General features: G+C 37.0%; 1 protein-coding gene across 1 annotated transcript; it reads right to left on the bottom strand.

Annotated features, from left to right (window-relative positions):
* Positions 1-8,945: 8,945 nt before the first annotated feature.
* On the bottom strand, positions 8,946-11,284 carry LOC104823531 (purple acid phosphatase 7-like). Its single transcript, XM_010555146.1, has 6 exons — positions 11,064-11,284; positions 10,597-10,753; positions 9,906-10,147; positions 9,660-9,788; positions 9,510-9,577; positions 8,946-9,335 (listed from the first exon to the last, which is right to left on the bottom strand). Exons 1-6 carry the CDS (start codon positions 11,238-11,240, stop codon positions 9,125-9,127), a joined length of 984 nt encoding a protein of 327 aa, XP_010553448.1. The 5' UTR covers positions 11,241-11,284; the 3' UTR covers positions 8,946-9,124.
* Between the last annotated feature and the right edge of the window lie 1,480 nt (positions 11,285-12,764).

Raw genomic sequence — 12,764 nt, 5'->3', positions numbered from 1 at the left:
ACAATTTTTTTTTATCAATGATTAAAAAATCAATGTTTTAATCATCTTCTTCTCTTTTCGCTTGTTCACTATTGCATTTCTATAGGACAAAAGTTCCTTCCATTCACATGATAATTAAGTTCCATCCTTTAAATTTTTCTAGGGTTAATAATTCTCTGTTAAAGTTCCTTTCCCTCTCTCACCGAGGCAAGCAGAATTTGTGCAGCGGTTGGTCTGTCGAGAGGCCAACTCCCTGTCCGTTATCTGGGTGTAACCTTATCACCCAAACGGTTATCTAGGGAGGCCTACAAGCCTCTCCTAGATAAGATCAGATTCAAGATGACAGCATGGGCAACGAAATCTCTTTCTTCAACGGGGAAGATCCAACTTGTGGCGTCTGTTATATATGGATTGGTGAATTCGTGGAGTATGATCTTCATGCTTCCCAAATATTTACTGAAGCAAATTGACAGCCTTTGTTCAAACTTCCTTTGGAGTCACAAGCAAAGTACATCTGCAGCTCATCGGGTCTTGTTGAAATTGGAGACAACAAACACTACATTCCGATTGAAGCTAATCTGGCTACTCTTTGTCAAAAAGCAATCGTTATGGGTAGACTGGATAAGAGAAAACACTATCCGTAAACATGGTTTTTGGGAAGCCCCACAAACAATCAATGCTTCTTATAACTTCAGAAGGCTCCTCAAGATCAGGGACCTGGCAAAAACCTTCATACGTGTGGAAATTGGGGATGGAAAACAAGCTTCATTTTGGTTTGACAACTGGTCTTCTCTTGGACCCTTGTTTGACTTTGTAGGTGGTTCGGGACCAAGGCTGATGCGACTCAACCACCTAGCTCGAGTTCAAGAGGCTGCCCCGGAAGGCACCTGGAACATGTCGCCGGCGAGGAATGACAAACTTATGCAACTTTAGATTGCCCTAGCTGGAATGGACCCACCGATGGAGGGGAAGGGAGCTGATCGATACCTATGGCGGCAAAAATCTGGAGACTTTAGGGAGCATTTCAGTTCGATGAGCACCCGCCAACTCCTTGGAGGAATCCCTGTAGCAGTGGCGTGGCACGACATGGTTTGGTTCAAAAAAGCAATTCCGAGGATGGCTTTCATTGTGTTAGAAAAATGTTATTAATTTCTTAAAACCAATTTGTGGTGAATGAGAAATTAATTTTAAAATGTGGTTATACAAAATAAATATAAAAATGTGGAGGAAGAACATTTGTCCCACATTGGAAAAATGACAAGCACAAGGAAGGAAGCTTCCTTATATTTATGTTTGTCCCACATCTAAAGTTTTGGCCAAGAGGAAGGAAGGAGCTTCCTTATAAAAAGAGCTCCCCTTGAGTCAATAATGTTCAAGCTCTAGGTTGACTAAAGCTAAAAATGCTTGGTCCCACTTCTTCCTTTTGGGAGAAAACGAGCAAAGTTCCCCGAGCGGAACTTTTAAGCTTTGGATTGAAAGTTCCACTCGGGACTATTCGATTCAGAGAAAAACGTTTCGATGTGGGATTTAAAATTTAAAGTTGCGCGTTGATGTGGGACGGTTGGGCTCCGAACCAATGCGTTCTTGACCAAACGTTTCCTTTTGGAACGATTCGGAAAGAACTGCTGGTTGAAAGGGTGGAACCTCTTCCTTCACATGTTTTCGTATCAACCCTCGAATATTATAAATAGGGCGCCCATAGATCATTTTCAGCATCCCATTTTTTTCTGAGTGCATTCTTCCTTTCAGAAAGAAATAATCTCAAACTTTCTCTAAAGAGTTCCGAACTTTTGTAGTTCGTTGGATTCTCTAAAGTAGGTGGTGTTTTTGTAGAATCGTAAGTCGTTGTATCTTGGAGACGATTGCCATAAACCGTAACCACTTGATAACGGGGCAATTTCGTCTTGAGGAGATTGTGTCTAACACAAGCCTCGACTTAACCCACTTCAAAAATTTTCTTTTCTTTTGAAAATTCTGTCTGAATTTCTGAATCCCACATCTGCGGATTCAACAATCTCAAGACGAAAGTTTGTGTCTATAAGACATGGATAGTGCTTCAAGTGCTCCAGTAGGGTCTGTTCCTGGACAAGGAACTATACCTGCACAAGTGAGCGTTCCGGTAGGATCTGTTTCTGCCCAAGGAACGACCCCGGTAGGATCTGTTCCTGCACAAGGGGAAAAGCCAGCGAAGTTCAATGGTGTGGACTTTAAGAGGTGGCAACAAAAGATGTTTTTCTATCTGACCACTCTTAATCTGGCTCGTTTCCTCACCGAGGAACCACCTGTGGTTTAAGATGAAGAAACCAACACAGAAAGAAAGAATGCATATGATGCATGGATTCATGGAGATTTTCTATGTAGAAACTATGTGTTAAATGGATTGGATGATGCGATGTATAATATATACAGTCCATTCAAGAGGGCTAAGGAACTCTGGGAATCCTTAGAGAAGAAATACAAAACGGAGGATGCTGACACAAAGAAGTTTGTTGTCGGAAAATTTCTCGACTTCAAAATGGTTGATGCCAAGTCGATGATCAGCCAAGTGCAAGAAATACAACTCATCCTGCACGAAATCATTTCTGAAGGAATGAAGTTGAGTGAATCTTTCCAAGTGGCTGCTATCATTGAGAAGTTGCCACCGTTGTGGAAAGATTTCAAGAACTATCTCAAGCATAAACGCAAAGAGATGGGGCTTGAAGACTTGATCGTGAGACTTCGGATAGAGGAAGACAATCGTCGAGCTGAAGTCAAAAGCGACAAGAAGGCAATGGAAGTCAAAGTCAACCTTTCAGAACCTAGTACGGGAAAGAAGAGGAAGAATTTCAAAAACAAAAAGAAGACTTCCAAAGCCAAGAAATTCAAAGGAAATTGCTACAACTGCGGAAAGCCGAACCATCTTGCTAAAGATTGTCGGAATCCCAAGAAGGAGGCTCACCTAATCACAAATCAAACCGTTCCATTGGATTTTGATGAGATGTCCTTGACCGCAGTAGTCTTCGAAGCTAACATGGTGGATAATCCCAAAACGTGGTGGCTTGACACAGGTGCAACACGACACATATGTGCCGACAAAGAGATGTTTTCGTCCTACATTCCCATCAACGGAAGGAAGTTGTTCATGGCTAACAACGAGACATCTCCGATAGTTGGACTTGGAAGAGTGGTGTTGAAGATGACATCCGAGAAGGAGCTAATGCTCATTGATGTTCTGCATGTCCCAGACATCCGCAAAAACCTGGTGTCAGGGTCCCTACTAGACAAGGCGGGATTTAGGCTAGTTATAGAATCTAGCAAAGTTGTATTGTCCAAAAATGGATTATTTGTAGGAAGATGATACCTCGATAAGGGGCTCTACAAACTCAATGTAATGAATGTACTTCGTAATCTTGATAATAAAGACAAGAGTTCTTCCTATTTGACTGAGTGTTCTAATTTATGGCATGATAGATTAGGACATGTAAACTACAATACATTGAGAAAGTTAGTGAACTTGGAACTCATTCCGAAGTTCAAAATAGACTCACAAAAGTGTGAAGTCTGCGTTGAAGCAAAGATGACAAAAACGCCTTTTCACTCGGTGGAAAGATCGACGAAACCTCTTGAGTTAATTCACACTGATATATGTGATTTGAAGTTTGTACAAACAAGAGGTGGTAAAAAGTATTTCATCACATTCATTGATGATTGTACAAGGTACTGTGTAATATATCTTTTAAGAAGTAAAGACGAAGCTCTAGATGCTTTTAAAAGGTATAAAAATGAGGTTGAAAACCAACACACTGCTAGAATCAAAATGATTCGAAGTGATAGAGGTGGAGAGTATGTATCACCTTTTGAGGAGTTCTGTGTCGAGTTTGGAATAATCCATCAAACAACGGCCCCATACTCTCCACAATCGAACGAAATTGCTGAACGTAAGAATCGTACTCTTAAGGAGATGATGAATGCAATGCTTATAAGTTCAGGGCTACCTCAAAACTTGTGGGGGGAAGCTATACTTTCAGCAAATCATATTCTTAATAAGATTCCCCATAAAACAATGAATATCATTCCATATGAGTTATGGAAAGGACGAAAACCATCATATAAATACCCCAAAATGTGGGGGTGTTTGGCTAAAGTAGAAATACCTAAGCCTAAACAAGTTAGGATTGGACCTAAAACTGTCGACTGTATCTTTATTGGATACGCACAAAATAGTAGTGCTTATCGCTTTTTGGTACATAAATCTGAAGTTTCTGATCTAACTGAAGGAATGACGATTGAGTCCAGAAATGCAGTATTCTTTGAAGATATTTTTCCGGCAAGACGAGAAGAAAGAGGTTCTAACAAAAGAACATACAAAACTGCAATTGAGACACCGGAGCAAGATGAACCAAGACGCAGTAAAAGGACAAAAGTGAAAAAGTCTTTTGGTCCTGATTTTCTATCATATATGATAGAAAATGAACCAAGAACTTTGCAAGAGGCATTCTCAAGTCCAGAAGCTCCATTCTGGAAAGAAGCTGTAAATAGCGAAATTGAGTCCATCATGCATAACCATACTTGGGGGTTAGTTGATCTCCCACCTGGATGTAAACCTCTAGGATGTAAATGGGTCCTAAAAAGAAAATATAAAGCAAATGGATCAATTGATAAATATAAGGCTAGACTAGTAGCCAAAGGGTACAAACAGATCGAAGGACATGATTTCTTCGATACTTATTCTCCAGTAACTCGAATTACGTCCATAAGAGTATTAATTGCTATAGCAGCGTTATACAATTTGGAAATACATCAAATGGATGTAAAAACATCGTTTTTGAATGGCGAGTTGGAAGAAGAGATTTACATGCAACAACCTGAAGGGTTTGTGGCTCCGGGAAAAGAAAGAAAAGTGTGCAAACTAGTTAAATCCCTTTACGGATTAAAACAAGCTCCTAAGCAGTGGCATGCTAAATTTGACACAACGATGTTGTCAAATGGATTTAAAATCAACGAATGTGATAAATGCGTCTACATTAAAAATAATACAAATAAATACGTCATTGTATGTTTATATGTGGACGATATGTTAATATTGGGAAGTACTCATGATATAATCATGAATACAAAGAAAATGTTGAAGAAACATTTTGACATGAAAGACATGAGTCAAGCTGATGTTATTTTAGGAATAAAGATTTCAAAAGAACCAGAAGGAATTTTCTTATCACAATCTCACTATGTTGAGACTGTTCTTAAGAAATTCAATCAGTTTGAGACTGTATTCCAGCTAGAACACCTGTTGACATTAGTTGTCATCTAGGTAAAAACCGAGGAGATCCAGTTTCTCAAGTGGAATATGCAAGGATCATTGGTAGTTTAATGTATCTAACTAATTGTACTAGAAGCTGATGTTATTTTAGGAATAAAGATTTTAAAAGGACCAGAAGGAATTTTCTTATCACAATCTCACTATGTTGAGACTGTTCTTAAGAAATTCAATCAGTTTGATTGTGTTCCAGCTAGAACACCTGTTGACATTAGTTGTCATCTAGGTAAAAATCGAGGAGATCCAGTTTCTCAAGTGGAATATGCAAGGATCATTGGTAGTTTGATGTATCTAACTAATTGTACTAGACCTGATATTGCATATGCAGTGAACTACTTGAGTAGATTCACAAGTAATCCAAACGAAGATCACTGGAAAGCTTTGATAAGGGTACTTAGATACTTAAAGTATACCCGAAATTATGGTTTGTGTTATTCTAGATATCCAGCTGTGTTAGAAGGTTACAGTGATGCGAATTGGATATCAGATACTAATGACTCCAAAGCCACTAGTGGTTATGTGTTTACCATCGGTGGAGGAGCAATCTCCTGGAAATCTTCTAGGCAAACGTGTATAGCTCGATCTACAATGGAGTCCGAGTTTATAGCCTTAGATAAGGCTGGAGAAGAAGCTGAATGGCTTCGTAACTTTCTAGAAGATATTCCGTGTTGGAACAAACCTGTGTCTGCTGTTATGATTCATTGTGATAGTACGTCAGCAATTGGTAGGGCACAAAATAGTATGTACAATGGTAAATCTCGACATATACGTCGTAGACATAATACCATCCGACAATTGATCTCAAATGGTGTAATAACCATAGATTATGTTAAGTCTAAGGAAAACTTAGCAGATCCGTTAACGAAAGGCCTTAATCGAGATCAATTGTACAAGTTATCGAGAGGAATGGGATTAAAATCCACGAATTAAAAGAATGACCATAGCGGTAACCCAACCTTGTTGACTGGAGATCCCAAGATCTTGGTTCAATGGGAAAACCAAGTTATGGAAGTTCAGTGAACACTTGGAACTTATTTCCATCTCATTCCTAAAGCGATAATCCAAGTGTAAGAAAAATCTGCGTATCGTGGTGAGGTTGAATTCCATATTGAATTCTTAATGATTCCTACACCTTAAATAAGGTAGAGTATAGCAGAATACTTTCGACATAAAGTTCGGTAGGTAAGATCACCTATATAAGTGAGGAGTTATGATGGCCGCTCCTATAAAGAAAAAAAAACACTTATGAATCCAAGATGTGGTCCATGGCCGAAACGGACAACAACATGAGAACAAAAACGAAAGTTAGAAATATTATTGTGTGAATACTGGTTGTCTTGGTATATGTTATAAAACTGGAGGGTTCAAGGCATCATCATGTCCATCAACTGGTTAATATGCCCGACAGTATTTCACTAAGGAAGGTTCAAGGCAAAAAACTACCATCCTGATGCAATAATAATTCATCGGAACTCTTTGGAATAAACAGTTTTTATGCATTCATTAATTTTCATTCATGTGGGGGATTGTTAGAAAAATGTTATTAATTTCTTAAAACCAATTTGTGGTGAATGAGAAATTAATTTTAAAATATGGTTATACAAAATAAATATAAAAATGTGGAGGAAGAACATTTGTCCAACATTGGAAAAATGACAAGCACAAGGAAGGAAGCTTCCTTATATTTATGTTTGTCCCACATCTAAAGTTTTGGCCAAGAGGAAGGAAGGAGTTTCCTTATAAAAAGAGCTCCCCGTGAGTCAATAATGTTCAAGCTCAAGGTTGACTAAAGCTAAAAATGCTTGTTTCCACTTCTTCCTTTTGGGAGAAAACGAGCAAAGTTCCCCGAGTGGAACCTTTAAACTTTGGATTGAAAGTTCCACTCGGGACTATTCGATTCAGAGAAAAACGTTTCGATGTGGGATTTAAAATTTAAAGTTGCGCGTCGATGTGGGACAGTTGGGCTCCGAACCAATGCGTTCTTGACGAAACGTTTCCTTTTGGAACGATTCGAAAAGAACCGCTGGTTGAAAGGGTGGAACCTCTTCCTTCACATGTTTTCGTAGCAACCCCCGAATATTATAAATAGGGCGCCCATAGGATCATTTTCAGCATCCCATTTTTTTCCGAGTACATTCTTCCTTTCAGAAAGAAATAATCTCAAACTTTCTCTAAAGAGTTCCGAACTTTTGTAGTTCGTTGGATTCTCTAAAGCAGGTGGTGCTTTTGTAGAATCGTAAGTCGTTGTATCTTGGAGACGATTGCCATAAACCGTAACCACTTGATAACGGGGCAATTTCATCTTGAGGAGATTGTGTCTAACACAAGCCTCGACTTAACCCACTTCAAAAATTTTCTTTTCTTTTGGAAATTCTGTCTGAATTTCTGAATCCCACATCTGCGGATTCAACACATTGTTTGGCAGACAATCCAAGGACAACTTCCGACAGCTAATCGCTTGGCAGCCTGAGGAATGCAGATAACGACGCGATATATCCTGTGCAGTGCGGAGGACGAATCTCACGTCCATTTGTTCTTCGCATGCCCCTTTAGCACTCATATCTGGAAGACGATGGCAAGGGCTTGCTGGCCATCTCCTCCGGACACGCTGCGAGATTGTCGACAGTGGGTGGACGATCCGGGACACGCTATAGACATAGGCCAGCCAGTTATTGTCAAACTTCTTGCCCAAATGTCCGTCTATGAACTGTGGAGGGAGCGGAACAATAAGATCTTCAGGGGTAAGACACGGACTACCCAGGAAATCCGACGCAAGATAGATCGCACAATGCGAGACACACTCCTAGCTTCTAATGTAGCACATCAAGACATCACACAATGTCGTTTGCTTGAGCATTGGTATCATCTCACATACACTACTTGAGAGATTGACATTAGTTTTTGTAAGTTGTTGGGTCCTATAGTGATTCTATCATTATAGAAATTGGTTATCTTTTGGTTGTTTTTAACCATTGGGGGTCTGTAAACCACATTTTTGGTAGATAATACGAAGCACATTCTCATAAAAAAAAAAGTTCCTTTCCCTCCATTTATAAGAAGGCAAATTCATTTTGTCTTTGTTTTTTAGGGCGAACTTTTATGCTTATTTGTTTAGGGCAAAGCTTAATCCATCCATAGACCCTTTTTCCCTCCTCTTTAGTTTTATTTTCAAGATAATTTTTTCCCTCCACCAAGACGTTCGCAATGACTATCACAATTCCGTAAGCGATTCGATCTACCCTTAATTTTGTTTTTTTATAATCCAGAAATTCACCAATAATTTATCTCAAACTACATCTCCTAGATAGAGGAACGAGGAAGTTCTGGTGAATGTTATACGAGCATAACTAACGTAATATTTTCAAGGCATGAGAGAGATATATAAATAGAAGAGAACCATGGCGAGAATGTATTTTTTATGTCCAAGTGTGGGCGGCAAAATTATAAGGTGGAAGTATAGAGTGCTCTCCCACCCGAGTTCAAACCCCGCCTTGGGTAAACCATTACAAAAACGCTTTTTAATTCTATAAATCCGAAGGTGTACAGCAGTTTCATGTTCGTTAACTTGTTTCTCACCATAGGAATTTTTATAGGACAAGTTTTTGTTATATATATATAAAAAAACATATATATATATATATATATATATATATATATATAAATATATATATAAACATAAACATATTCATGATTCTTATTATTACCAAATTTCGGGCAAAGCAAATACTGACTTTCGACATGAAATGATTTCAACAAACATCAAAACCCCAAATGGAAAACGAACACACATCAATCCCATTACAAACAGAAGATGCATGAAAATAAACCGATTTATTAAGCTTGGAGATATCAGATTAGAGTTTCTTCTTTAGACAAAGTCCATTCGTGAAGAACTTTGCCGTCCACGTCATAGTACACGAACTTGGTGTTCAAGGGTGTGATTTGGAATGACATGAAGCCTTGCCCATCATAGTATAGTTTCAGTTCTGTCGGATCCCATTGCTTTACCTCTCCCTCCCACGCCCTTGATCCTCCTCCGCTCGTCAAAAATTGGATTTTGCTGCTCGCAAATCCACATTTATTACAAAATCTTCTTATAATAACTTTATTGTCAAAAAGGATATTATTTTTTAAAGTTTCTTATTGATGATGGTCGCGGTTGCGGTTGGTAATCATATCATATGAATGTTATATGGTATCTTGTAGTGAAAAGTTACGTGTTTATGAAACTTACTTCTTGGAGCTAATTATATGTTGGAGGGAATGGTCATGACCATTTACGTACATGTCCACGTTATTCGCCTAAAAACAACAATAACAACAATTTTTTAAATAGAAAAATAAAAGAAAGAAAACACATAGTAACATATAAATAAAGAATGACCTCAAGAAGGGGAAGAACTTGATCCACGAGCTCCTGGGTTACACCCTCGGCGCCGGCGCTCAGGACCGGGTGATGTCCCACGACGATTTTCCATGTGGCACGTGACCTTTTTAAACCCAATTCTAAATCCTGGAAAAGAAAATGTTCAAAACAAAGATTTATATGATATATACATATGTATATATATATATATAATATTGATCATATTTTAAAAAATAAAGGATGTAAAATATGGGGTGTAACTACATGCAACAGGTTTGCGAGATACTGTTTTCTTGGCAAGACTGGCTTCGAGTTGAAGATACGCATTTTCGTGTCGTTGTAGTACTTGTTGACAAAGGGAGTTGTGTCCACGAAGAAAAAATCGACCAACCCTTTGGTCGTGACCAAAACGAAAGATCTACGACAAAGCCATCTCTTGTCCTTCTTGACAAGAGCGTCACTTAGCTGTGCTTCAACGTCTCCCAAATAATCATGATTTCCCAACACTGTTGTCACATTTTTCAGAAAATGGGTATTATCATTTAGATATTGGAAATGACAATTTTGTAGTCCTAATTACATAATTTACAGAGAAACTTCCAAAACAAATACCCAAACTTTTTAATTTTCCCAGAAAAAAAAAATATAAACTCTATTTTTTTAAATAAAAACCGAACTCATTCTTTGTTGGAAAAAATCTGAACTTTATAAAATTTGTCATTTTTAAATCCAACTGCTGACGTGAGAATTTGTGACTTTGATTGAGATGCTGACGTGTACTGCTCACTCAAATCACAAATTAATACGTATGATATAGAAATATTAGGTCATCAATTAGGTTAAAAAAAGACCATTTATAAAATTTGAGTTTTATTTGACAAAAAATGGAGTTTAAATTTTGGGATTTTTCCTGATTTATATATATATATTTATTTATTGAGGAGGTGAAAATTACCACTATACCACTGTTTCTGGAGGCTTGGATGAGTGTAGATGTTGGTGAAGGATTCTTCGAAGTTAGTGTCATCGACTCCGGTTAAGCCATTGTCATAGAAGTTATCTCCCGACGATATCACAAAATCTATGTCGAGCTCTTGCCCCATCCTTCCCATCTGCCCCAAAAAAAAAAAAAAAAAAAAACGTTCGTTACTAATCACCTCAATTATTATACACCAACAGTCGTTATTTTTCTTAATTACCGTAATAAAAGACTGAATTCTAGTAAAAAAAACTGAAATTGTAATCCGAAATGACTTCAGATTGAACGTGAATGTTTCTTGATAATGATAATCTCTATGATCCATTGTTATTTTCTCTAAATCTAGCGTTTATTTTATTATATGATATGGGATATGCATATGCTGTTGTCGTCGGTGAATATCTGGAACGCGTGTATATATATATATGTGTGCATATATATACCTGATCTGCAACACGAGATTGATTGAACTGTCCCTTGCGTCCCCAATCTCCGACAACAAGAAAGCTAAGAGAGCCATCTTCTTTGGTCGAACGATGTTCGAACCTCGGAAACTCCGAGACACAACTCTTCAATATGCATAGAAACACGGATACACCAACCACGACCGAGATCCTCATGCTTTTTTTTTTTTTAAAAAATTCTTAGAAAAAAACAAATGGAAATATTTCTTTTGTTTGTGTGAGTATATGTATATATATACACGTTATTTTTCTCTGGTTAAGGACTATTTGTTTTGGTAAAATGTTTTTCTCTTATTAAGGACTATTTGTTTTAGAAGAAATAAATTTAGGATAAGAAACAAAAAAAAGGAAGTTCTAATGTTGGTATATATGGTAAATAGCCAATAGCATGATGAAAATATACCTTTTTCATGTGAATTGAACTTGAGAGAAGCGTTATTTATTTCCTTATTCACAATGTTAAAATAAGAAAGAATCTTTTTTTTTTCACCAGATAAGAAAGAATCTAATATATTTGGAAAAAAATCCATCTTAGTTCACATTCAGATAATACAACTTTAAGATAGCAATTAAATACTTAGCACATATATATTTCGAAAGAAATCAACATGATCCAAATCTGGATCGTTCAACCGGTGAAACGGAAACATATCCCGTATCAAATTCGAATCTCAAGTTTGGAGAGGTAACGTATAATCAAATCGAATGACTGACTTCCGACTGCGGGATTAATTATATGATCTTTGGTCCAAAATATCCGATTACAAAAAAAAAATCAACATGGATAGCACAAAGAGATTTTTCGAATAGGTCTCGAAACTCTCTTAAATAAAATATGCGCTCCCCGTAAGAGCTGATTTGTACTTTGTGTCTTATTATATAGGTTTCTCTTTCTTACCCTAAATCTTGACGAAATCTTGACGAATTGATCTGATAAAATCCTCCTTGATTCGTTCCAATTTCGTATCTATCTTTAAAATTCCATCTGTATCTCAAATGCTTCAAGTCTTTAACTTTATCTTCCACTCTTCAAGTTTATCTCAAGATTGTTCTTATGAAATCTTTTCAGATTGTTCTTATGAAATCTCTCAAATTTATTGACATAATCTCTTAGAATCTCATCTCTAATCTTATTGTCTTTATGTCTTCGGATTTGATTCCATTAGTTGAACGTGAAACAAACACTTAACAACCAAAATTTCCGAGTACAAATAATTGCACTAACACATAGAACCTAATAGATTATAGAAGAAATCAACATTGGATCACATTCAAACAAATATAAACTGTATAATATAATTAAATACCTAACATAATACATTTAAGAAGAAATCAATTTTGGGTCACATTCAACGACATAACTCTATAATAAGATGTACGAAACTACATTGACTTATATATATTTTTTCCACATTGTCTTATATATAGATATTTCCTCCTCCATTTGCCAAACTTTTCACGAATTAGGCTGATAAGTTGCTCATGGATCGATTTTGATACAAAGACATTTCAATTTTTTTTAAAAGTGGAATGGGATGAAATTTCATGACATTTTAATATAAAATCGTAATAAAAAATAAATCCATCCATTTTAATATGAAATTTCATGACAGTTTGTTTGGTCCTACGATCTTTGGCCCTATGGTCTTCTTCTATTCAGACAAGCTGCAGAAGTCGAAA

The sequence above is a fragment of the Tarenaya hassleriana genome, unplaced genomic scaffold, assembly GCF_000463585.1.
Source record: "Tarenaya hassleriana unplaced genomic scaffold, ASM46358v1 Cleome1, whole genome shotgun sequence".
Classification (NCBI taxonomy): Eukaryota; Viridiplantae; Streptophyta; class Magnoliopsida; order Brassicales; family Cleomaceae; genus Tarenaya; species Tarenaya hassleriana.
Note: the sequence above shows the minus strand (reverse complement) of the source record. Positions and strands in the feature narration are given on the sequence as shown.

Coding starts and splice junctions, on each gene's coding strand:
- LOC104823531 (XM_010555146.1), bottom strand. CDS start 11,240: ATGAGGATCTCGGTCGTGGTTGGTGTATCCGTGTTTCTATGCATATTG. Junction 10,148..10,596: donor CCAGAAACAGTGGTATAGTG/GTAATTTTCACC, acceptor ATGTGACAACAG/TGTTGGGAAATCATGATTAT. Junction 9,336..9,509: donor CATATAATTAGCTCCAAGAA/GTAAGTTTCATA, acceptor ATTTGCGAGCAG/CAAAATCCAATTTTTGACGA.